We start from the raw sequence: 25,619 nt of genomic DNA, 5'->3' as shown, positions 1-25,619 counted from the left end.
TGAATCTGCACAGCTGTGTGTCCAGCACCGTACATGTATAGCAGTGCGATGGTAGCCCAGTGGCTAAAACATTCAACGTCTGATTGGAAGGGCTTGAATTCAAATCTCAGTGCCACATAGCTGCTACTGCTGAGCCCTTGAGCAAGGCTTTTAACCCTCAACTTCTCAGCTGTATCAGCCATGAACAACTTTACTGTTTCCAAGGCTGATAGCTGATCTATCTGAGAGATGGATAAACAGTGTACTGTACTACCGTAGAGGAAGCAGCCTGGTGATTCTCTGAATTCACAATTCTGAATTGTGTGACTGATTTGTAACTAAGCTATAATCATAATATACTGAAACTACTATATGAGAGGATTAATGGTTGATTTTTATTATGCTTTATATGGGAATAATTTATAATCCCACTATCTAGTGTCTCTTCTGCATAAAGGACAAGTTTCCTTTTAGTCTGGTTCCTCTAAGTTTTATTCTTCACGCCGCTGCATTACATTACAGGCATTTAGCAGACGCTCTTATTCAGAGTGATGCACAATGAGCACGCTCACCCAGCACCCGGGCGGGGCTGCCCTTTTTCAAGGGCACGTCAGCTGTGACTTTTCCTTCCAGTCCAGGGAATTAAACCAGCAACCCTTTGGGTTCAAGGCTGCTTCTGTAATCTTTAGGTCATGGCTGTTCTTGAAAAACTGCAGGGAGGGTTTTTTTTTCCTTAACTGCCTTGCCTCCTCATTAGGGATGTTTAAATCATTATCTGGATTTCTATAAAGCTGCTTTGGGGAAATGTCCATTGTTTAAACTGCTGTCGTAATGAATCTGAATTTATTTAAATTCAGTGTTATTGTAGCTACAATAAAGTAAAGCACAACATGTCAGTCTTAATTCTGCTATGGTCCATCATAACCAGTTCTTCATTTTTCTGCTCCCATTAGCTGTAGGATTCTCCTAGAGTTGATTTTACATCCAGTATTTTTTTCCCACTCCATTTGCTCCTTTGAGTTCTTTCATTCAAAAACGCAGCACATCATTGTATCGTTATATTAAGAACACCAGCTCACCCTCCACTGGTTAAGCTCTGGGTTAATGCTCAGAAGATGATGGGTTCAAGCACCACCAAGCTGCCACTGTTGGGCCCTTGATCATGGCCCTTAATCCTCTCTGTTCCAGGGGTGCTGTATATAGCTGACCCTGTGCTCTCACCCCAGTGTCCTAACAAGTTGGGACATACGGAAAGACTTTCTCTGTGCTGTAATGTACAGTTGTGCTCATAAGTTTACATACCCTGGCAGAATCTATGATTCTTTGACCATTTTTCAGAGAATATGAATGATAACACAAAAACATCTTTTCCACTTATGGTTAGTGGTTGGTTGAAACCATTTATTGTCAAACGACTGTGTTTTCTCTTTTTAAATCAAAATGACAACAGAAACTACCCAAATGACCCTGATCAAAAGTTCACATACCCTGGTGATTTTGGCCTGATAACATGCACAGAAGTTGACACAAATGGGTTTGAATGGCTACTAAAGGTAACATCCTCACCTGTGATCTGTTTGCTTGTAATCAGTGTGTGTGCATAAAAGCTGAGTGAGGTTCTGGGATCCAGACAGACTCTCGCATCTTTCATCCAGCCACTGACGTTTCTGGATTCTGAGTCATGGGGAAAGCAAAAGAATTGTCAATGGATCTACGGGAAAAGGTAGCTGAACTGTATAAAACAGGAAAGGGATACAAAAAGATATCCAAGGAATTGATGATGCCAGTCAGCAGTGTTCAAACTGTGATTAACAAATGGAAAATCAGGGGCTCTGTTAAAACCAAGCAAATGCCACAAAGTATCTCGCCTACAATACGCCAAACAGCACAGAGACAAGCCTCAAAACTTCTGGAACAAGGTAATTTGGAGTGATGAGACCAAAATTTAACTTTTTGGCCACAACCATAAACGTTACATTTGGAGAGGTGTCAACAAGGCCTATGATGAAAGGAACACCATTCCTACTGTAAAGCACGGAGCTGGATCGCTGATGTTTTGGGGATGTGTGAGCTACAAAGGCACAGGAAACTTGGTCAAAGTTGAAGGAAAGATGAATGCAGCACGTTATCAGCAAATACTGGAGGCAAATTTGCACTCATCAGCCTGGAAGCTGCGCATGGGACGTACTTGGACGTTCCAACATGACAACGATCCAAAACACAAGGCCAAGTCGACCTGTCATTGGCTACAGCAGAACAAAGTGAAGGTTCTGGAGTGGCCATCTCAGTCTCCTGACCTCAATATCATCGAGCCACTCTGGGGAGATCTCAAGCGTGCAGTTCATGCAAGACAGCCCAGGAATTTACAGGAACAGGAAGCTTTTTGCCAAGAAGAATGGGCAGCTTTACCATCTGAGAAAATAAAGAGCCTCATCCACAACTACCACAAAAGACTTCAGGCTGTCATTGATGTTAGAGGGGGCAATACACGGTATTAAGAACTGGGGTATGTAAACTTTTGATCAGGGTCATTTGGATGTTTTTTGTTGTCATTATGATTTAAAAATAGAAAACACAGTTGTTTATCAATAAATGGCTTCACCCAACCACTAACCATGAGTGGGAAAAAAGTTTTTGTGCGATCATTCATATTCTCTGAAAAAAGGCCAAGAAAGCAAAAAATTCTGCCAGGGTATGTAAACTTATGAGCACAACTGTATATGTGACAAATAAAGCCTTATCCCAAACCTGTTAACAGCCTCATAGGAAGTCTTGCTCTTTTTAGTAAAATTTAGCTGCCGCCACCACAAGGTCAATTAAATGTTTATCCAAAGGCTGTTTTCTCTATTAAATATAAAAATGTTACATAAATCACTGAAGATATAGCGAGGTAAGCCAGTGTATGCTAGTTTACTATTAGCTAATCAGTTAGCTGTGTATTTAATGAGGGTAATCATGCAAATATTGCAAGGAAATTTAAATTGTCGAGATTATTTTAGTTTAATAGTTTTATTTTCTTTCGCAGAAAAACATGAAATGTATAGAATATGGATGTGCAAATATGAATACATAATTGTAGCACATGTACCAGGTACTCTTGGTTGCTGCCCTTTGGCCGCAGGGTGCTCTTGTACACACACTCTCAGGGTCGAGACTGATTTCTGTTTAAATGTGTGTTTGATTTATGAGATTCGCCTCCAGTGAAGCAGAATGTTGTTGATCTGTAAACACTGCGTGTGTAGGATGCATCACCAGTCCACTCCAGTGCATTATGGGGAATTGAAAAAGATTGTGGAGGCTTTGTCATGCAGATTCTTGGAGTTACCCTCACGGACCATCTCACAACGCAGAGTGAGTGTATGTGTGTGAGGGACCATAACTTGAAGAGAAAATGATGGAACTGAATACACCATCACGACAGATGTGTGTGTGTGTGTGTGTGTGTGTGTGTGTTAGAGATGTTTTGCCGATTCTGAATCCAGTTCTCAGTCCACCAAAGCAGGAGCGTTTTTAATGCAGGCCCTGGTCTGCTTTCACGAGACGTGCAGGTCAGTGACACACGGTGTGGAACAGTAATGCAGTGTCTTAATGAATGCAAGTCAGAGAGAACTTTATTGTGCTTAGCACCGCACTCTGTGGGAACATCAGGTGTTTGTGTTCAGGCTGGTGGAGGAGTGTGTGCGTGAGGCCAGTGTGAAGGACGGCCCTTTGACAGCAGCAGCAGATCCACAGAATGAGGACACGCTGGAGTCGGTGTGTGTGTGTTTGCTGAAGTGCTGTGATACAGCGTACATTCCTACAGTTACTGTAAGTCTCACACACACAACCTGTTCAGCACTTTTACCACATGCACAGAGTTCATTAAACACGTGAACACACACTTGGGCTGTACATAGTGAAGGTTAAACGTGTGTGTGTGTGTGTGTGTGTTTAGAGAGTTTGTGAACGCACCCCCAGTCCCCGGGTTCTGCAGCTCTTCCTCTCCATTCTCTCTGCGCAGTTCTCTCTGTCACCCTCACACATGCCTGCCTTTGCCAACAAGCTTGGTGAGCACACACACACACACACACTGATCCAAGTCTAGCACAGTTTCTAACATTAAAATTAATTTCTTTTTAAGTTATTAAAATATTAAATGCCTCCCCCCCTCTCTCTCAGCCTCGTCGGGTTTCATTAGGCTGACTGTAGAGAACAAGGCTCTTCTGTGTTCAGGAAACAGGTATAAGTACTCTGAGTACTAACAGCGTTCCTGTTTACAGCTTGATAACGATAACTGAAACCTCAGGTTCAGTGACTTACTGCTGAAGGTTCGAGAGCTCTGAATGTGATGGGCAGAATGTTCAGCGCAGAGCTGGAACACTGTCCGACTGGAATTATGATGAAAACAGGAAGTGATAGACGGATGAGTATTAATAAACCGTGAATGCTTCCTGTCAGTACAGTGTTTATGTTGAGTGTTTTATTTCTCTCTGCCTGCTGATTTTTCAGACACGCATCTCTAAACATGGCTTGCTGTGGCTTTCTTCTGAAACTCTGCATGTGTTTACTGTCTCAGCCTGATCCAGAGACCCACAGGCACCTAGGTGTGTGTGTGTGTGTGTGTGTGTGTGTGTGTGTGGACCAGTTAAAGAACTGTTTAGGGTGGTTCTCCACTATAGTTGCAAATTGGTGTCACCTCACTTAACAAGTATTCTGAGACCAGGCCTTTAAATAAAATCAGGGTGTCTGTGTTCATATGCCTTCCTATTGATTATAAAAATTAATTGATATTAAATTTTATCCACTCAAATATAATAGTGTTGGTAGAATTTTTCATTGGAAGTACCCAAGGGGGTCCAAAATGCGTGTCTCATACATCCCAGAAGGAAAATAAACCCTTGCTGAAAAATATTTATTGGTGTTATTATTTTGTCTCACCCATTGAAATATGATCCATATTGTCCATGCAGCATGAAGAAAAGCACATTTTTGAAAATATTTCCAATACTAGTCAGAAATTTTCCCGCCAAGAAATTGATTTTTGGTGTCCCAAGTAATTAAGTTAGTACACGAACAGTACTAACTACTAGAGACACCTGGGGAAAATGGACAGAACTATTCTAATGAGACGACTGCAGTGCATTGTGGGAATCCCACAAGTTCAAGGGAGGGAAACACTGAATTTCATATTGTGGTAGTTTTCCAGCATTGTTCAGGTTTGTATGGCAATTTTTAACAGAATTTATAATAGCAGTCAATACACTAACACTTCGAGAATGATGTAGGCCCAGCTTTGTGCCATGAATGTGAGTTAGAAGACCTTTCAACTAGACTACAATGCACAGGCATCATATACACATCTGCACCCTGGTGACCAGATGATGAACTATTTGTCCATACACTAACAGTCCATACACTCACACCGGGGTCTGTTTGTGTACTGACTATTGTGTTAGTGTACTGACCAATCTGATAGGATGACAGTTTGATGTCTCTCAATCCCTTTTGTCAACCTACTAGTATATAGGCCTATACCTAGTATATGTATCCTACCAGGATGTCTTTAAAGGTTTTCTGATTAGGCCTAGTCAATTTCTGAGAGTGTCTGTGTACTGACTTAAAAATTTGAATTTGCCCCCCCCCCCGTACGCACCTTTTACAAACTGTTAATTTTGCTTCCAGCTTCCCCTACTGTACTTACTACCTGGTTGAATGATTGATCTTTACTGTTCTGCTCAAATAATCAACTTCGTTGTCTTATTTTTGAACGTCAGTACACAAACGCTGCACCCTTTTAATACATATATTTATTGTTCTATTGTGATTAAATATACATTTTCAAATAGAATGATTTATAATAAGGCCCAGATTTGTAATTGGGGTCAATTAGATTTTGATTTTTGTCAGAGATTATGGATTTATTAGGCATTTCAGAGACCTGTTTGTGTACTGACAGAGACAAGGGCAACCTTGACCTTGAAATGACCTTGACCTTTGACCTTGAATTTTGCCATATCGAGCAATAAGAAGATACCTTGATAAAACTCCAAAATTGGCTACCAGAATTCTGCCTTATGAACTTATCAGTTTGCTCAAGGTCCATATCCCAATTTGCAACTATAGTGGAGAACCAAGCTGTGCATTGTTGTGCTCCTCTGTTTGAAGGTATCCCCCCCCCCCCCTCTCTCTCTCAGGTGTTGAGGAGGTGGAGCGTGTGTTGCGTGAGTGTTTGCCGTCTCTGTCCTATCGCGTGGGTGATTGGCCGTCAGTTCTGTGTGAGGTTCTGGTTGCTAATCAGAACACACAGTACTGTTTACTGCACCTGCTCTGTCTCTCACTGATGCATGGCGACAGGTGTGTGTGTGTTTATTACAGTTCAACAGCAGTGAGAATGAAGAGGAGCTGGGCTTTAATGTGCTCTTCTCACAAAGTTCTAGAAGTACTAAATATATGGAATATTGTGTGTTAATTAGCTTCAAATGGACTTGTGTCTTAATCAGAACAAATACAGTGTGATACACACAACCAGATTAATACACAGGAATAAACATACGTGTGTGTGTGTGTGTTACAGGCTGCTTCCTGATGCCACAGTGTTCTCCAGTGTAGTACAGTTTAACAGTGCAGTGATGGAGCAGTGTGATACCCTTCCTCCATCAGTACTGCAGTCTGTTCTTTATCTCTTATCAGAAACGCAGGAGAGCAGCTCGGATCTAGACTGGGTACCACACACACACACACACCAGCCCATACATGTTCATTCCTTTTCATGCACTGTTAGCCTGTTGATCTTTTCTTCTGGCCCTCAGCCTCTTCTGAAGAGCATCAGTAAGGTCCTGTCATCCTCACTTCCATCCTCTTCTCCTCTGTCCGTCCCTCATCCCTCACTCCTGCGCTTCATCTTCCGTTACCCCGAGCTCGCTGAGCAGTTTGGGAGGACGGTTCTGACCGGGTGGCTGAAAAGAGGATCACAGCTGACTGGGAAAGCTCTGGATCCAGAGCAGACAGTACTAATGGAGCTCCTAGAGAAGAACCCTTCTGTTCTGTTAACAATGCTGGTGAAACGAACACACACTGACACTTAACTGCATACACACACATCTTTCTAAAACACCAACACTGCTTCCTACTCTCTCAAACTCATTATATAGTTTATTGATGATAGATTTCTGTAGTTTCCCAGTGATTCATTTTTATCTCAAGTATTAGATGATAAATGCAGTTTCATGGCCATGGATGCTTTCACTCCACCATTCAAAGAGGTGACCTCATCCTCCCCAAGCTAACATCCGAGCCTCATCAAAATTGATGTTATCCTTACTAATGCACCATATAAGTACCCTGCTGTGGGCGTTTTCTCCAACGATGGAGTTAGTGATCACTGTGCAGCTGTCTGTGTAAGAAACTGTAAATCAATTAAAGTGAGGCCACGGTTTATTTTTAAAAGGAATTATAAATGTTTTAATGAGCAGGCTTTTTTGCATGACATCCATCTAAGTGACTTAAATAGAGTGTGTTATATGGATGATGTAGAACTGGCATGGGATTATTTCAAAAACACGTTTTTATCTATAATAGACAAACATGCGAAAATATAGAGTGAAGGGTAGGGATAACCCTTGGTTTAACGACACTCTTGCAGTAGCCATTCGAGAAAGAAATGAAGCTTGGGCTAAAGCTAAACGGTTTAATGACGGGAAACACTGGTTATCTTATAGAGTTTTAAGAAATAAATGTACTAGATTAATAAAAAATACAAAAAGTGAGCACTACCTAAATTTAATACAGGAAAACCTAAATGACCCCAAAACATTCTGGAAACTAGTTAAATCTACCTCGGGGGGATGTGCCTCTCCCCACCATTCCTGAAGCTATTATAACAGAACAAGGAGAAGTGAGGGGTAAACTAAATTTAGCAGAGGTTTTTAATAAATACTTTATCAATGCAGGAATGGTGACACAGTCGGTCCTCCCAACCTCCAATGCAGACAGTGAACCCCCTTCAGTCTCTTCTAGCTTTTTCATACCTGCCAACCTGTACGCATCTTGCGTAGCCTCTACGAATTTTACCTCATTGTACGACTGTACGTTTTCACATTAAAAAGTACGCATATCGTCCGAACTCGCATTTCAGTCAAGTTCTCGCTGAAGTTGATACCGCTGATCTGTGAGAAAACTCAAAGCCAGAATGGAACGCTTTGCCCAATCCCCCCGCCCCTCTTCCACAGCGTATGGCTCCGCCCTCTTCTCCTCCTCCCCTTCCTCCTTCTCGTCTCTGACTTGAGTGCAGCGGTGCAGCCAGAGGTGGCTAGAGCGAGTCGGGGATTGAAACATCGGTTAGAGAAGAGAGATTTCATCAATGATGGTCAACAATCCATTCTGCAAAGATCACTGGAAAGGTAAAATAAAAACATTAGGTCAGCCCAATAAACCGACATTGTTAACCCCTCGTGAATGTTATACCAGGGCTTTCCACTAAGGCTCATACTAGCCAGCCATGACCAATAAGTAGCCGCCGGGGGGAGAGAGAGAGAGCAGCCCCGCCCCTCTCTGCTCCCTGAGTGGAGCTCGTTGCCTTGGTAACAGTGCAGGTGCAGGGAAGAGACACAATATGACAAGCAAAGAGCGCTTTCTCTCAGAGTTCCCTCTCCTCCAACAACGGCGATTTACACGGAAACGGAAGGAGCTATTCACAAAATTCTTGCACAGTGAGCGCTACAAGGCTCCCATGAACACATTGATGTATTTTTTTGTCCCTAGTGTAAAAAATGTGGCCACTAGAGCGAGTTAAAAACAAGTGACTTTTCTGATTTTGCAGTAAAAGCGCTGCCAGGTTTATAATGGGAGTCTATGGGGCAGCGCGCCTGTCCTCTCCTTACTTTCAGGCTTCTCATTCCAAAACTGTAAATCCTATCGCTCAGGGAGACACATTGTGTGAATCAGGACAAGTGTGGCTACAACTTTTGAGAAAATTGTGTGTGTAGAGTGAAAATTGTGGCTGAAAACACAGTTTAAATGAGAAAGTTAGAGCTTTTTTTTTTCAAGCTGCCTCCACTCTAAACTCCTGAGCTCCACTGGTGTGTAACGCCATAGACGCCCATTATAAAGCCTGAATTTCTCCAGGTGTGATCATGGTGTTTGATCTGTGACTGATCAGAAAGTATAGAACCTAGCAAAAAAGTTGAATGCCAGATCCACACAGGAGAATTTTGTCTCCGTTTTAAAGTTTGAATCATGTCTCTAGGTGAAAGACAAAAGCGTTATCTCTGCTTCTGTTCCCTCCGCCGGCCCTGACACACTACTGCCTCCGCCGAGTGCGCGCACACACCGCATGTCGGGGCGGCGGATGAGTTACTCTCCCTGATCAACGAAGTCGGCGGGGAATTTGTGGTCATTATCGGTACAAATAGCGCGAATCACAACTTAAATGAGTGCGGTTCAGTTTGACATTATTGTCAGTCCGTTAGATAAACATTTAATTTTATTAAAATCAAAAATTAATATTTAGAGCCTGTGGGCTACAAAAATAGTCATTAAAGTAGCCGGCTGGACTTAATTGTGTAGTCGGCTGTATGGCCGCAGCCGGCGCTTGTGGAAAGCCCTGGTTATACTCGTTCACCAACTCAATATGCTGCAATACTTCAGGCTTTCCCACATGCATGTTTCAGACAAAAACTGAACATATGGAGCCCGAACCGAGCACCAAACGTGTTCGGAAACCCCAAAGATTTCTGGAAAGCTATCGGGAGAGGTGGCCTTGTCTCACACGGTCGCAGTTACCCAGCCACGCATTCTGCACGATGTGCAAGATTGATATAGACATCAGTCACCAAGGAGCAACAGGTGTGCTAACACCGTCCCACACGCGCCCGTTAATAAGAAGTTTTAGCTAACTGGAAGGCAGTGCGTAACACTTTTACTGTTATGCACGGCCTTCCTATATTTGTAACAGAAACGGTTGTGTTTCACGTGTACTCGAGCTTCCTAGCCGTTATTTTGTGCATTTACAACACCAACAGTACAGGCTAGTTCTTCATTTAACTTCGAAGCCATCACTCGAGGTCGCATATTCGATGCGGTAACCAACGAAACCTGATTACAATTGAAGAGTTCAGATGCAAAACCCTCTAACTCCACTTGACCACTTTTTGAGAAAAAGGCCATTTTTTATCAGGCCTTTGTATTTAAGTATAGAAACCTAGATTAATTTGAAATCACAAGGTTATTAGTTAGGGAAAACACTGTGTTAATCTCACAAATGTTACTTCAGCAAAATTACTGTTTTTAACAAATATTTTCTTTCTTTTGCGTCAAAACCAGCTAAATCCATAGGTTCTTTGTGTGCAAAAACCTCTAAATCCATTTTTTCCTTACAGACATGGGTAAGTGTTACAAAATCACCAGAGACACAACTGGAAACATTGAAAATTAGTCTGCCACACATATAGGGTGGTTGTAATAGTGATGGTGGTGTGGTTGGCACATTCATAGCTAAGTTAATGGACCTATGATCATGAGATAATCGTGTCATGTTTTTAAGCAATACCTAAATAAATACCAACACTCCTCTTCATAAATGAAGGCAAAAGGCCTGTCATGTCAGCATTTAAGAAATTTGAAATCCACACAGTTTAAACAGCGCCAATAGGTTTATTTTCTTCACATCAGCAGACTTTTGCTTTCCAAGCAAATGATACAAAGTACTAAACCAAATAAAATACACTGGAATAATACTGAAGTGCAATAAAAACCTGGTGTAAACAACGTGAAAATCTTAACACAAATACATGTACAGTAAATGCAACAAGCAATATTCTGCCAAGAAGGGCAAGTTTAAGTTAGTAACATTAACAACATTGACACAATAACTGTGATAATAATAATAATAATAATTTGATTTGATGGTAAATAATATTATTTATATTATATTATTATTATATATGGGGCGGCACGGTGGTGTAGTGGTTAGCGCTGTCGCCTCACAGCAAGAAGGTCCTGGGTTCGAACCCCGGGGCCGGCGAGGGCCTTTCTGTGCGGAGTTTGCATGTTCTCCCCGTGTCCGCGTGGGTTTCCTCCGGGTGCTCCGGTTTCCCCCCCCAGTCCAAAGACATGCAGGTTAGGTTAACTGGTGACTCTAAATTGAGCGTGAGTGTGAATGTGAGTGTGAATGGTTGTCTGTGTCTATGGCCGAATCCCATTTCACCCCTTGGACCTGGCCCTTCCCCTCCATTTTGCGCGTTCACGTGAAGGGGTAGGGGTATCCCAATCCCAGTTAACGCGGAGGGGTAGGGGAAGGGGTAGGGCTTCTGTACCCCTCCAAACGGAGATTTTCCTGGAGCTGACTCCGAACGAAGGGGTTTGAGTGATTTCCCACAATGCTATGTGGATTTCAGCGAGATTTCATGCGGATTTCAGAAAGATGGCGGTTCCCGCGGCGAAAGATTGTCATAAATGTATTTTCTCCATTATTTACGTGTTTTAAGTTGTTATCCAGAGGAAACACGCCGCTTGATTCGCTTTCGAGCTGAGAATGAGCAGCGATTTCTGAAATCCAAGCTGCTGCTAAAAAGCTTTGGGAGTGAGTATTGTTTTCGGTTGCTTTACTGCGTACGTTTTGTTCTGTTATTCTCGCTTTTATTGTTTACATGAGTGTTCTGACACCTCATTCTGTCGGATGTGGTGCACGAAGCGCCAAAGATATCCCATTCAGTGGTGTTAGTTAACAAATCACACCCTGCCAGCAGAGATTTCTGGTTCTGCCTCTGGCTCTGACTGTAGCGGCTGGTCGCAGCCAATGACGCATTTGGTCGCGTTTTGCTAACGTAAACGCTGACAGAGGTACGCGATGACGTATGCGATCGTTGAAGGGCTATCCCAATACGTAGGGGTTGAATTTCAAGCCCTATCCCTTGTAGCTCAGTTTCAAGGGGAAGGGCCAAGGGGGAGGGGAAGGGGGAGGGGTAGAAATTAGAATTGGGATTGGGCCAAAGTGTCAGCCCTGTGATGACCTGGCGACTTGTCCAGGGTGAACCCCGCCTTTCGCCCGTAGTCAGCTGGGATAGGCTCCAGCTTGCCTGCGACCCTGTAGAAGGATAAAGCGGCTAGAGATAATGAGATGAGATGAGATTATTATATATTATTAATAATAATATTATTAATATTATTTTAATTATTATTAAAATAATAATTAATTTGATGGTCACGTCTCTTTGTCGTCTCTTCCCCTCGTCGTCAACTTGTTCTCTCCTCCGCTTAACCGGCATAATATTCAAGTGAGACAGAAGTATAGCGTCCTGTTCAGCCTTATCTTTGGATGTGTATAACTGTTTTTTGAAGTAAGCCAGGTCGATCTGAGTTAAGCTTACCGCGGCGCACATCAAGCTGTTGTGATGGCAGACTATTCCATTTTCAACATTTTCGCCGCTATATCGCTTCATTTTCGCTAAATAGCGACCATGATTTTCCACAACACGACGTTTCCTCCGCCCATTCACTGTCTGGAGGACAGGTTCATTCATGCCATCGTAATTCATGTCGGTATTAGCTGCCATTTCGCGAAAATCTTCCTGTGAATAAAGTGTTCCTGACGAAACTGTTTACAAACGTTATGGCACGCGAGTCCAGGTCACGTTCTGATTGGTTGTTGAAAGTAGAGGCTTTTGCTGCTAAAGTGAAGTGGCGTTTAGAGGTTTTTGATACTAAACCAATATTTTAGACAAGACAGGGAGTGGTTTTTATGTAATTTTTTTACAAAAATATTTCAGTTACATATACTAGATGTAGACAGGATTCACACAACATCATTAACTCATTTTTCACAGAGATGGCGTTTAGGGGGTTTTGCATCTGAACTCTTCAATTCCTCTCGCGCTCTCATTGAATCACTATGATAAGGACCACTTTACTGATGTGCTCAACAAAACGTAGCATGTTGTATATGTTAAGGGCAGTCGGTAACTTCTGTCAACGGTAGCCTAGAATGTTTGCAGATGATGTGAAGTCGAAAATTGGTCATCCCTCTTATGAAAAAACCTGCGTGGTACTGCAGTATCAAATGCTTTTTTCTACAGTATTACTGCAGTAAATGTAATATTTCGAATGCAATAGTTTGCGCATGAAAAAGGCGTACTACAAAATACTGCAGTGTACTGTATAATGCAATATTTTGGACGTGTGTGGGGGGGGGTGTCTGCACAGTGCAGGAAAAAAAATGTCAGTTTCCCATTTATACACTGCATTTTTTTCCCATAAGGGCCTTATAAAAGCCTGGGTCTGTAATGTTTGCTGTGCTTTTCAAAACGGAAGGAAGTTCCCAAGAGCCATCAATAACAGTTTCCCAAAGTCTATCAATAGGAATGTTTTACAAAACTGGACTATGTTCCCAAGGTCAATCAATAAAACTGGATTGAAAGTGTGTTTTTGGTCTGCTGGTTGTGGTCTGTGGGGGCGCATGCGCGCCGGGTTGGGGTGAGGTTGACGTGCGGGGGGGGGGACGGGACTCATGAAATTGTAAAATTGTACTCATAAAATTTTTTCAAGGTTGGCAGGTATGCTTTTTGAATGTGTTTAACTTTTCTTATATTTCTGCATATGATGTACAAAAGGCACTTATAAATTTGAATTGTAAAAAGTCTGCTGGTTCAGATCAGATTGAGCCATACTTTCTTAAGCTGGCTGCAAGATTGATAGCTGATCCTGTTTCTGCTATTTTTAATCTAAGTTTAAACAGCGGCGCTATTCCAAATTCTTGGAAATCTGCACTTGTCCTCCCACTGTTAAAGGGTGGTGACCCTACTAATTTGGACAATTATCGTCCTATTTCCAGACTATCCGTCATGGGTAAATTATTTGAATCACTTATAAATGAACAAATAAAGCATCTCTTAGCTGATCACAGTTTTAAGCCCCATGCAGTCTGGTTTTAGACAAGGGCACAGTACTATTACTGCCGTAACATCAGTCACGAATGATATTATTACTGCTTTAGACAACAAAAAATTGTGTGCTGCTTTATTCATCGATTTGTCTAAAGCGTTTGATACGGTTTGTCATGATCTTCTTTTGAACAGATTGAAAAGTATAGGTTTCAGCCCTTCTGTTATTAAGTGGTTCTCTAACTATTTGAGTGGTAGAACTCAGTGTGTAACTGTTGATAACTGCACCTCATCCTTTCTAGAGGTAAAAATGGGTGTGCCCCAAGGATCAATTCTAGGCCCCATTTTGTTTTCTATCTATATAAATAACTTGGGTGCGGGACTAAGTCCCACAAAAGTACATCTTTATGCAGACGACACAATATTATACACTTTTGCTTCATCAGTGCAGGAGGCTGTGAACTATTTACAGTCTGCTTTTAACAAGGCTCAAAATTCCCTTGTAGGACTTAAGTTGGTGCTAAATGCTAAAAAAACTAAATTCATGGTCTTCACACGTTCACACACACTTTGTAATGACACTATTTGTACTACGAATGGAACACAGTTAGAAAAAGTATCCTCCTATAAATACCTAGGAATATGGTTGGATGATAAACTGTCGTTTAGTACACATATTGAGTGTCTCTTAAAAAAACTCAGACCCAAATTAGGATTTTATTTTAGACAAAGAAAGTGTTTTCCATACAAAGCAAGAAAAAGGTTGGTAGAGAGCACCTTCTTATCAGTATTAGACTATGGTGATATGATTTATATGCATTCCTCACAATTGAAAAAATTGGATGTTTTATATCATTCTGCCTTGCGTTTTATCACAGGAGCAGCAAATAGGACTCACCACTGCTTGCTATATGAAATGGTTCAATGGTCCTCTCTCTCTCTCTCTCTCTCTCTCTCTCTCTCTCTCAGGAGAGAGTTTCACTTGTTGATTTTTACTGTGAAAGCATTAATGGGTAAATTACCACAGTACATCTCAAGTCTGCTTTCTTATCACATTAATATTTATAGTACAAGGTCTACAAATAAGATACTATTAATCACACCCTCAATAAGGACTGAACTGGGCAAGACCTCTTTTTCCTTCTATGCACCATACGTTTGGAACGAACTTCAGAACACACTACACCTAGAGACACTTCCTTCTCTTAATACTTTTAAAAATCTTTTAAAATCAGCTCTTACAGAGCAGTGCCATTGCTTTTAAATATGGTGCCCATGTGTCTACATTTTTTTTTAATCCTTTTATTGTTGTTTAGTTTGTGTTTTATCTTAGAATTTATGTGAGTCTTGTCTTCTGCAGTCTCTTGTCTTTAGTGTCCTTGGCTGTACTGTCAGTTGTTTTTGTTATGTTTATGAGATTTGTCTTGTTTTAGTTGTGTTCCTTTGACTTGGTGTATTTAGTGTATGTTATATGTTTAGTTACAGCACATATTCCACTGTTTTGTGTGCTTTGTAGTCTGATTTAGTCTTTAGTGTTTTGGTAGTGTTGTCCTCTGTCTTTGTGTTTTTTTAACTTGCTGCCACTTGGCCAGGACTCCCTGGAAGAAGAGTCACTGTGACTCAACGGGACCTTTCCTGGTTAAACAAGGGTTAAATAAAATCAGGACTGTGTGTGACATCACTGATACCAGTTCCTTACTTTAATTATCTTCCTCTTTCATCTGGGACATTTTATAACCACAGAACTGTAAACATCTCTCTCTCTGTGTAGGATGTAGTGTTTGAGGAGGAGGAGGCAGTAGCTGAGCGTGTAGTGAGTGTAATTAGGAGTTTTCTGATGGATCAGCAGAATTGTAGCTCTGTTTCTCCATCACTGCTCAAACCGTCACTACTACAGATACTGCCCAAACTCAGCTGTGATAGCAACACAGGTACACACACACACACACACACACACACACACACACACACACACACACACACACGAGCTACAGATATTATTGTGCTGAAATGTAAGTGAAAGGGAATGTTGGTACTCCTGGAGTTGAAGTTTCATCCCCACCCCTCCCCCGCAGTGGTCCATGGTGTGTGTCTGATGTTGGAAGTCCTGGTTGTGGTGCAGACTAACTCTACAGTTCACACTGATATGGACCACACTGACTTCAAACTGCTGTATCACAGTGAGCGCACACACACACACACACACACACACACACACACACACACAGTGCATGAAAAGTAAGACTTGCGTATTAGACTAATTGTGATAGAATTATACTAAGAGACACTACAGATGATTACGTGTGTGTGTGTGTGTGTGTGTGTGTGTGTGTGTGTGTGTGTGTGTGTGAAGTCAGTAACCTTGTTGGAAAGACGAAGTGCAGTAACACAGAATATCTGCTACCGGCCTTAAACTACCTTTACTGCTGTCTGGCTGTGTCTCATACACACATTGCTGACCAAGGTAACACACACACACCTATTAAACAAATAATCACTGCTATTCTGGAGTAGGAGCAGTGCTGATGAACCATTCTGTGTGTGTGTGTGTGTGTGTGTGTTAGCTGTATCCATGTTGCTGTGTAACACAGGTCTGATGGAGTTATTACAGACTCTGTTGGATCTCTCTCAATCCTCCTCATCTTCAGCTTCATCACCCGTCATCTGCTGCTCCCTCCTTCTGCTCAGCTCCCTCATTACTCTACAACACACACACTCTGCACAGGTCTCACGCGCACACATGCTTAGAAATATTCCTTAATTCATGTCTAAGTGTGTGTGTGTGTGTGTGTTTTTCAGGTCCATAAGAGTGTGTGTTTAGATTTAGAGAGTGTTTTGAGAACCCTTATGTTCTGGAAGAGACACACTGACAGCCTGCTGCTAGGTACAAAACACACACACACACACACACACACACACACACACACACACACACGTCCTGAATATGTAATGATGTAATGCGTTAGAGTAGAAACCTTAAAGTTACAGCTTCACCTCTGGCTGATACTGGAGACTCCTTCCAGGAATGTTACAGAAATATGTTTCGACAAAACACTTCACCATATCAGTGATTACACGCATTTAATTACTTTGCATTATTTATTCCACCTATTTATTTATCTGTAATTGGCATTGATGGTGGACAGCAAACTGAGAATTTCCTTGTGCAAGAGGACGTGTCCTTACTGTGCATATGACAATAAACACTGAACTTGAACTGAACTTAATTTATGTGGAACATCTGCTGTACACGTCCCTGTGAATGAGCCGTTACTATAGAAACGATAACCTGTTAGAGTGAGTGCATTAATATAAGCCTGTACTACTGTCAGAGCTGCTCCTATAGAAAACTAATCAACACCTTCTGACCAATCACAGTCCAGAAACATACAGTACAGACACAAGCCTTGGATTGCTTTTCTTTTTTTTTTTTCCTCGTGTGTGTGTGCAGCGAGTACAGTACGTCTGCTGCAGGCGGTGTTGGATGTGGACCTGTGCTCTCCTCTAGTGTGTGTGTCCGAGTGTGGGGAGCTTCATCCGCTCAGCTACAGAGGAGCAGTCAGCTTCACCACAGCACTGCAGAGTCTGCTGCTGCAGGCACACACACACACACACACACACACACACACACACCCCATCTTATTGAATTATAGTAGATGTGCAGTCATTCTGTTTTTGTACTCCATTAGCTGAAGTTTGATGTATTGTGTGTGTGTGTGTGTGTGTGTGTGTGTGTGTGTGTGTGTGTGTGTGTGTGAAACAGAAGCAGGAGATGCTCAGTGTGTCTGTTAACTGTCTGAACTCATTCATATGCTTCCTGAACAGAGGGAGACCAGCTATGGGTATAGTGTGTGTGTGTAAATTATTGATTGTGCGGGTTACTACAGAGCCACCACTTCACTTAACTTTGCTGTGTGTGTGTGTGTGTGTGTGTGTGTAGTTCAGCATGTGGTGTGTCAGCCCTGGAATCGTTTCTTGCTCTACTGTCTGCTGAACTCAGGCGAATATCTCACACTCCACCCAGCAACACTCGACTTCCTGACTCTGGTAACACACACACACACACTGTTTCTCCACAAAAATATTAAATGGAATAATTTCAGAGAGCAAAATACAAATGATTATAAAGCTCAACAGACAGTTTGGTGTGTGTGTGTGTGTGTAGCTGGTTCATTGGTCTGGAGACACGGTGCAGTGGGAATCAGACATCGTGTGCGTGTGTGAAACTGCTAAGAGGAGAGGAATGAAAGAGTTGAGCGAGAACACCAAACACACGCTTAAACGTCTACTTACTGAGGTAAATACACACACACACACACACACACGTACACACACACATTCATTTTCTTTCTGCTTCGCCTGGTGGATGTTGCCATGGCAGCAGGATGAGAAAGTCAGCTGAGACTTCTCCATCCTCAGGCACAGATTCAGCTCCTCCTGAGGGATCTCCAGTGTGAGGTGTAGATCATGGGTCTCGTCTCTATCCTGTGCCCTCTCCACCAGGGGGCGTCCCTGTCAGGTGCCCAGCCCACCTCAACTGGTTCCTTTTGATTCACAGGAACAGCAGCTCGACTCCCAGACCCTCCTAGATTTGTGAAGCACCCCACCCACAGCTCCTGGCCGTAGGTCTAGATCAGGCTGAGCTCCAGCCTGAGCTCCTGCTTCACCCTCTCAGACCAGTACAGTGACTGAACACTGCTGGTGCTGACCCGATCTGTCCATCGTACTCTCTTCATTTATCACTCCACACTCCGGTCTCTCACCTCGCCTGACAAGAACATCCCAATGTTCTGGGATAGAACCATAGCTTCAGGGTTTCATCCACACTCAATGGTAAAAGGTGGGTGTGCTGGAGTTCAGATGGAGCCAAGAGAACACCAGCATCTCTGAAGAACATGGTTGTGATACGGTGTCCTTGAGACCCACGGACAGGAAACAGGACTCAGCCTTAACGGAGTCCGATCTCCACCTTAAAAGATTTGGACTTTACACCAAGAGTTTCAGACTCGCTGTACATGTAGAGGGGCTGGGTTGGACATGACTTTTAATAGCAATTGTTCATTTTTATTAATTTAATATTAATGAATTTGAATGCCAGTGTGCAACATCCTTGAACAACTTGTCCGTTCTCTCTCTCAGTTTTTAAGGGAGCGTGGGTTGGGCCGTGCCCCACGCTCCCCTAGACTTGGAGGCCGGTAATATACACATGCAGAATTGCCCCAGTTACCCCCGCATTACCCCCTACAACACACTTCAAGCCACACCCTCTTCAAATCCCACAACACATCTCTGCTGTGTTCACACTTATACCGGTACGATAGTGGTGTAACTGTATCGATACAAAGTATAGCGGTACAGTTTAGTGCATCTGTCCACACTAGCGAGAAATGGTTGCGGTTTTCTTTCACGGTAGTTGAAATGCGCGTGCGCGAAATGTTTCCGTGGTTACCGAGTAACTTCCTTCCGAGAATATGGCGGATGAAACAGCGTGTGTGCTTTTTGTTGTCAGTGTACAGTCTGCGTTTCTGGCGGCCATTTATTCAGTCGAATCGGATAAAACGCGTGAGGCAGTTGAGAAAGAAACAGAAAACGAATCTCCCTTTCACCCCCCTCACTTTCTCCCTCTTCCCTTCTCTCCCCCCTCACTTTCTCCCTCTTCCCTTCTCTCCCCCTCACTTTCTCCCTCTTCCCTTCTCTCCCCCTCACTTTCTCCCTCTTCCCTTCTCTCCCCCTCACTTTCTCCCTCTTCCCTTCTCTCCCCCCTCACTTTCTCCCTCTTCCCTTCTCTCCCCCCTCACTTTCTCCCTCTTCCCTTCTCTCCCCCCTCACTTTCTCCCTCTTCCCTTCTCTCTCCCCTCACTTTCTCCCTCTTCCCTTCTCTCCCCCTCACTTTCTCCCTCTTCCCTTCTCTCCCCCTCACTTTCTCCCTCTTCCCTTCTCTCCCCCTCACTTTCTCCCTCTTCCCTTCTCTCCCCCTCACTTTCTCCCTCTTCCCTTCTCTCCCCTCACTTTCTCCCTCTTCCCTTCTCTCCCCCTCACTTTCTCCCTCTTCCCTTCTCTTCCCCTCCCTTTCTCCCTCTTCCCTTCTCTTCCCCTCCCTTTCTCCCTCTTTCCTTCTCTCTCCCCTCCCTTTCTCCCTCTCCCCTTCTCTCCCCCTCACTTTCTCCCTCTTCCCTTCTCTCCCCTCACTTTCTCCCTCTTCCCTTCTCTCTCCCCTGCCTTTCTCCCTCTTCCCTTCTCTCCCCCTCACTTTCTCCCTCTTCCCTTCTCTTCCCCTCCCTTTCTCCCTCTTCCCTTCTCTTCCCCTCCCTTTCTCCCTCTTTCCTTCTCTCCCCTCCCTTTCTCCCTCTCCCCTTCTCTCCCCCTCACTTTCTCCCTCTTCCCTTCTCTCCCCCTCACTTTCTCCCTCTTTCCTTCTCTCTCCCCTCCCTTTCTCCCTCTCCCCTTCTCTCCCCCTCACTTTCTCCCTCTTTCCTTCTCTCCCCCTCACTTTCTCCCTCTTCCCTTCTCTTCCCCTCACTTTCTCCCTCTCCCCTTCTCTCCCCCTCACTTTCTCCCTCTTCCCTTCTCTTCCTCTCACTTTCTCCCTCTTTCCTTCTCTTCCCCTCCCTTTCTCCCTCTTCCCTTCTCTTCCCCTCACTTTCTCTCCCTTTTCCCCTCTTCCTCCTTTCCCCCTCCCTCCTCCCCCTCTCCCCCCCCCCCCCCCTTTCTTTGCTCCATGTAGCTCCACGGTCATTTCGTTTTCTCATGCGCATTATATTTGTATCGATGCAGAGCCGCTTCATCTGTCCACAGTACAGCGAAGCGCTACAGTACCGATACTGTACCGGTATGAAACCCATACATTTGTGGGTTTCGTACCGATACAGTTATACCGCTACAGTACCGCTATAGTTGCTAGTGTGGACAGGTGTTGCAGTACGAAAGTAGTATCGTATCGGTACAAAATCCCTAGTGTGGACAGGGTACTAGAGTGGATCAGTGCAGTCTGGTCACTCAGCTGGTGTGTGTGTGTGTGTGTGTGTGTGTGTGTGTGTGTGTGTGTGTGTGTGTGTCTCAGTGCAGTGAGAGTTCTCTGAGTGAAGATGTGAAACTGAGAGTGGAGAGTCTGCTGGAGTCCCTCGACCATCTGCGCCCTTCAGAGAGCAACACCGGTTGTTTACTGTATCCTACACACACACACACACACACACACACGCTCATCGTATGTGTCCTTAACTGTGTCTCAGTCGAGTGGGATGTTTATCCATCTGCCTCGCTGACTTCACTGTGAATCACTGACTTTGTAACACACACGCACACTCGGAGTGTGTGTATAGTAATGAAGTTGTTTACTGGTTATAACACATTTTGTTCACCTTTGTTCTTCATATTTATGGACACATTGTAATGTTGTGTGTGTTCTGTTTCTATAAAACTTCATTGTGTGTTTCAGGGTTTTTTCTAGAAAAATTTAGTATGAGGGCGCTCACCATAGCGAGGGAGCGAAGCGGGGGGGGAGATGGTGCCGGTTGTCCCCCCCCCCCCCCCCCCCCCCCGCCGTGCAAAGCCTTTGAAAAATGCTCCAATGGGACATTCTGAGGCTATCTGAGAGGGAAATTGTAACAAATTGTCTGTCAACATTTGAAAAGAAAGAAGTAAGGCCAAAAAAAATAGTGTGTTTCCGGTAACATGAAATACTAAAATAAGGTCGGTAGGTAGGAAAGTTTTTTTTTTTTTTTCTTTTTTTAAATTTTGTTCGAAAAAATTAACACAAGTAAACATCTTACAAAATAGTATTTTGGCACAGAATCCTTTATACCACACATCATAATAAAATAAGTGTTTTAAATCTTTAAACGAATAAAAAAATATCGCGAGAGTTCGAGTTATGATCTACGGAAGTGATATTTCATGATATTTTCATGTAATAACGTGAAAACACCTTATCAAGAAATAACGTGAAAATAACGTCCTAGGCTCGGCTACTTCCATTAAAAGCAGACGGCCTCGCCTAGCCTACTGTAGAACTTGGGTCGAGCAAAAACATGGCTGAATCCTGAATGACTCCTATTTGTATAAATAGGGGACTACATAGGCGGCAAAATGTAGTGTTTTTCCCTGCCATGGAAGTGCACTTGTATACTGAAGAGGAAGCAATTTGCATTACAGCCTTGAATGAGGATTCAAAATGGCGGCTTGGCTCAGTTTATGCAGGAGGGCTGATAGAAGTGGCGAAACATTTTACTTTTTATCGTTTCTTTCACAACTTGAATGTGTTGAAACAAAAAATTATGACAAACCAACGCCGCTTACACTAAAATATCGAGGGAAATTTGTAATAAAAACTTTACGGTCGGCAATTTCGACGCGGAAATTCTCGATCGGTCGGGTTACCGGAAACACACTTTTTTTTTTTTTTTTGGCCTAATCTTCTTCTGCCCCGGACAGTCTTTGGCTTTCTTCCGCTTCGTGCCGCGGGATGACATCTTTAAATGCCCAAGTGTCAACAAAAACAACTCGCGAACTACTTCTGTCAAAAGCTCCCGCGCCGGTGGGTGAAAGGTCATTCAGTCTCGAGAAATCTCGCTCTACAAGTCAGCTGACCTTGTATGTAACCCATGTCAAATCTCGCGAGAGCAGCCACGACAAGTAAACAACTAAACAACATGGCGCCTCAGTCTGGAAAACGCCAATTCGGATTGTTTTTGCACCGTCTGGCGGTGTATCTACTATGATTGGAATATTTTTGGAGCAATTATAACGTATTTGATGATCAGACACATTGTCACGTAGTGTTGCTGGGATGTTTTCACGGAGTCGGTAAGGGGGCGCACGCCGAGAGTAAGAGGGCGCACGCCGAGAGTAAGAGGGCGCAGCGCCCCTGTTCCCCCGTTTAGACGAAAGCCTGTGTTTCATAAACATCCCACGCTCCTCTCTAACCCCTCTGACTGAAAGTGTGTGTGTGATGATGACTGAATTACACGCGGCTCAGTGGTGGATCGTTATTGTTGTGATGAAGGTGTGGCGTTTTATTGTGTTTCATTATGAGTTCTGTAAGCTGAGGTGATCCAACTGTTACTAAAGATCAGGTATTAATTCAAACATGAACATGTGACACATGCGCGCGCACACACTATAGCTGAATGTTCTAGAATATAAATAATAAGTGAAAACACGATCGATCAAAATACAGTACAGAGTGTATGATAAAACCAGTAAGAGACTGTAGAGTGTGTCAGGGTTTGTCAAGCTAAATAATCTGCTGTGTGCATACACTCACTGGCCACTTTATTAGGAACAACCCTACATCCACCTGCTGTTTATTTGATGCAGTTCTCTAATCAGCCGATCCCTTGATGCATCAAATCCCACAGATACAAACCAAGAGCTTCAGTTAATGTTCACAATGTTCAAACATCAAAACGGGAAAAACTGTGATCTCAAAGTGTGACTTTCTCTCACTGTGGTATGGGTGCTGGTTTGATCCAGATGGACTGGTTTGAGTATTTCAGAAGCTGCTGATCTCCTGGGGTTTTCACACACAACAGTCTCTAGAGTCTACACAGAATGGTGCAGAAAACAAAAAACACTGAGTGAGCGACAGTTCTGCGGGTGGAAACAAACGCCTTGTTGATAAGAGAGGGTCAGAGGGAAATGGACAGATCAGTTCGAGCTTTTTTTCCAGGAAGGATATAGTAACTCATATAATCACTCTTTACAACTGTGGTGAGCAGAAAAGCATCTCAGCCTGAAACAGCAGAAGAACACATTGGGTTCCACTCCTGCAGCCAAGAACAGGGATCTTAGAAAGAAGAATCCTGCAGCAGGGTGTCACACATCTCCTGTCTTCTGTTCTGGATGCTGAAGGTGAACACCCCACTGTAGCACACCAGCAGTGTGTTTGGGAAGATCACACTTGGCATCGTCTTCATCACTGTCTCCACCATCATCTTACTCACTAGCTCGGAACCATACATGTGGCTCTCGCCAGTGAGCAGGCTGAAGTGGGGCCCCACGGTGGTGCACATCATTTGAGCGTGTTGGGTGTTGCACTTAGCAGAGCAAACAGCATGTCCTCCACTGCGCTCAGGTGAACCATGACTGGGAACAGTGCTGTCTTCTCCACCACATAGAAATTTTATTTAAAGCTATTAATTTCCTGCCAGTGCACTAATTTTTGTTGGTTAGCAACAGCCTCCTGTGGTCATTTTACCTGATTAACGATAACCTCCTGTGGTCATTTTACCTGATTAACGATAACCTCCTGTGGTCATTTTACCTGATTAACGATAACCTCCTGTGGTCATTTTAGGTTGGTGGCAGTAATATTTTTGGTTAAAATGGTTAATTGAGGAATAATTTTTCTAGCCATTTGACATTTTGTTAGCCTAATGGCATAATTGCCTAAGTCATTTTTTGGCTAAATTGTGATATCTGCCTAACTTTACTCTCCTACCACTGCTGCATCACCCTGCCTTATTGCCTATGTCCTCAGCCTATCAGAACGCATTTTAGAGTCCAAAATCACTATCTGCCTGTAGCGAGAATAGCGTGTGGGTGGAGCACAGAGGACGGCAGGACAGAGATCATGGTTCACAGAAGGCTTTATTGCCGAACTTTTCAGTCTCACAATATAAACCAACAGTCAGAGACACGCACACGCACACACTGTCGTCTCTGCTGGGGGAAAAAGCTCCTTTCCGCTCTCCCTTTCCCTCCTTAAGTAGGGCACGGTTTACTGGGGAAAACACACACAAAACACAGGTTAATTACCCTCAGGTGTCGCGATTCTGCCACTTACCTTCCCCGACTCCGCCCTCCTGTCACAGAGTGGCGCTTGACCACGCCCCCGCTGCCACATACCCCCACCGCCCGACTCAGGCCGGGCGCCCGTCCGGCCCGCAGCCGACCCCCCCCCCCCCCCCTTGACGGGAGAGGAAGTCCGCCACGACCATCTGCGCCCCCGGCCTGTGGACCACCTTGAAGTTGAAGGGTTAGAGAGCCAGATACCAACGGGTGATCCGCGCGTTGGCATCCTTCATGCGGTGGAGCCACTGGAGGGGCGCGTGGTCCGAACAGAGGGTGAAAGAGCGCCCCAGCAGGTAGTAACGGAGGGCGAGGACCGCCCACTTGATCGCCAGGCACTCTTTCTCAATGGTGCTGTAGCGCCCCTCACGCACTGACAGCTTTCGGCTGATGTATAGGACGGGGCGATCCTCTCCCTCCACCTGCTGGGACAAAACGGCTCCCAGCCCTCTGTCCGACGCATCCGTCTGCAACAAAAAAGGGAGAGAGAAGTCAGGGGAGTGCAAAAGTGGCCCCCCACACAGTGCAGCCTTTACCTCAGAGAAAGCCCGCTGGCACTGCTCCATCCACTGGACCAGATCTGGCACCCCCTTTTTAGTGAGGTCAGTCAGCGGGCTGGTGACGTCCGAATAATTAGGTATAAACCTACGATAATAGCCAGCCAGCCCCAGGAACTGTCTCACCCCCTTTTTGGTCTTGGGCCTCGGGCAGGCCGCAATTGCTGCTGTCTTATTAATTTGGGGACGCACCTGCCCGTTACCCAAGTGGAAGCCCAGATACCGTAATTCCACCCGCCCAATCGCACACTTCTTCGGGTTGGCAGTGAGCCCCGCCCGCCTCAGCGACCTAAGGACGGCCCTCAGGTGTTGCAGGTGCCGCTGCCAGTCATTACTATAAATAATGATGTCGTCTAGGTAAGCGGCCGCGTAGGTGGCGTGGGGCCGGAGGACCTGGTCCATCAGCCGCTGAAATGTAGCGGGCGCCCCAAACAGCCCAAAC

General features: G+C 44.1%; 1 protein-coding gene across 1 annotated transcript in view; it reads left to right on the top strand.

The window, feature by feature from the left end:
- The window catches only part of LOC132871041 (meiosis inhibitor protein 1-like), a 36,061-nt gene extending 14,948 nt beyond the window's left edge, over positions 1-21,113 (top strand). The window contains exons 13-32 of the mRNA XM_060905195.1: positions 3,222-3,330; positions 3,436-3,527; positions 3,642-3,786; positions 3,914-4,025; positions 4,138-4,198; positions 4,468-4,562; positions 6,153-6,312; positions 6,533-6,680; positions 6,768-7,016; positions 15,604-15,763; positions 15,908-16,012; positions 16,186-16,296; positions 16,397-16,557; positions 16,632-16,716; positions 17,284-17,429; positions 17,596-17,674; positions 17,773-17,879; positions 17,998-18,129; positions 20,893-20,996; positions 21,062-21,113. Of these exons, the coding sequence (XP_060761178.1) occupies positions 3,222-3,330; positions 3,436-3,527; positions 3,642-3,786; positions 3,914-4,025; positions 4,138-4,198; positions 4,468-4,562; positions 6,153-6,312; positions 6,533-6,680; positions 6,768-7,016; positions 15,604-15,763; positions 15,908-16,012; positions 16,186-16,296; positions 16,397-16,557; positions 16,632-16,716; positions 17,284-17,429; positions 17,596-17,674; positions 17,773-17,879; positions 17,998-18,129; positions 20,893-20,996; positions 21,062-21,113 (2,413 nt within the window). The remainder of the gene's footprint in view (positions 1-3,221; positions 3,331-3,435; positions 3,528-3,641; positions 3,787-3,913; positions 4,026-4,137; positions 4,199-4,467; positions 4,563-6,152; positions 6,313-6,532; positions 6,681-6,767; positions 7,017-15,603; positions 15,764-15,907; positions 16,013-16,185; positions 16,297-16,396; positions 16,558-16,631; positions 16,717-17,283; positions 17,430-17,595; positions 17,675-17,772; positions 17,880-17,997; positions 18,130-20,892; positions 20,997-21,061) is intronic.
- Positions 21,114-25,619: the final 4,506 nt, after the last annotated feature.

Source organism: Neoarius graeffei, chromosome 22, assembly GCF_027579695.1.
Source record: "Neoarius graeffei isolate fNeoGra1 chromosome 22, fNeoGra1.pri, whole genome shotgun sequence".
Classification (NCBI taxonomy): domain Eukaryota; kingdom Metazoa; phylum Chordata; class Actinopteri; order Siluriformes; family Ariidae; genus Neoarius; species Neoarius graeffei.
This window is presented reverse-complemented; position numbering and strand designations above follow the sequence as displayed.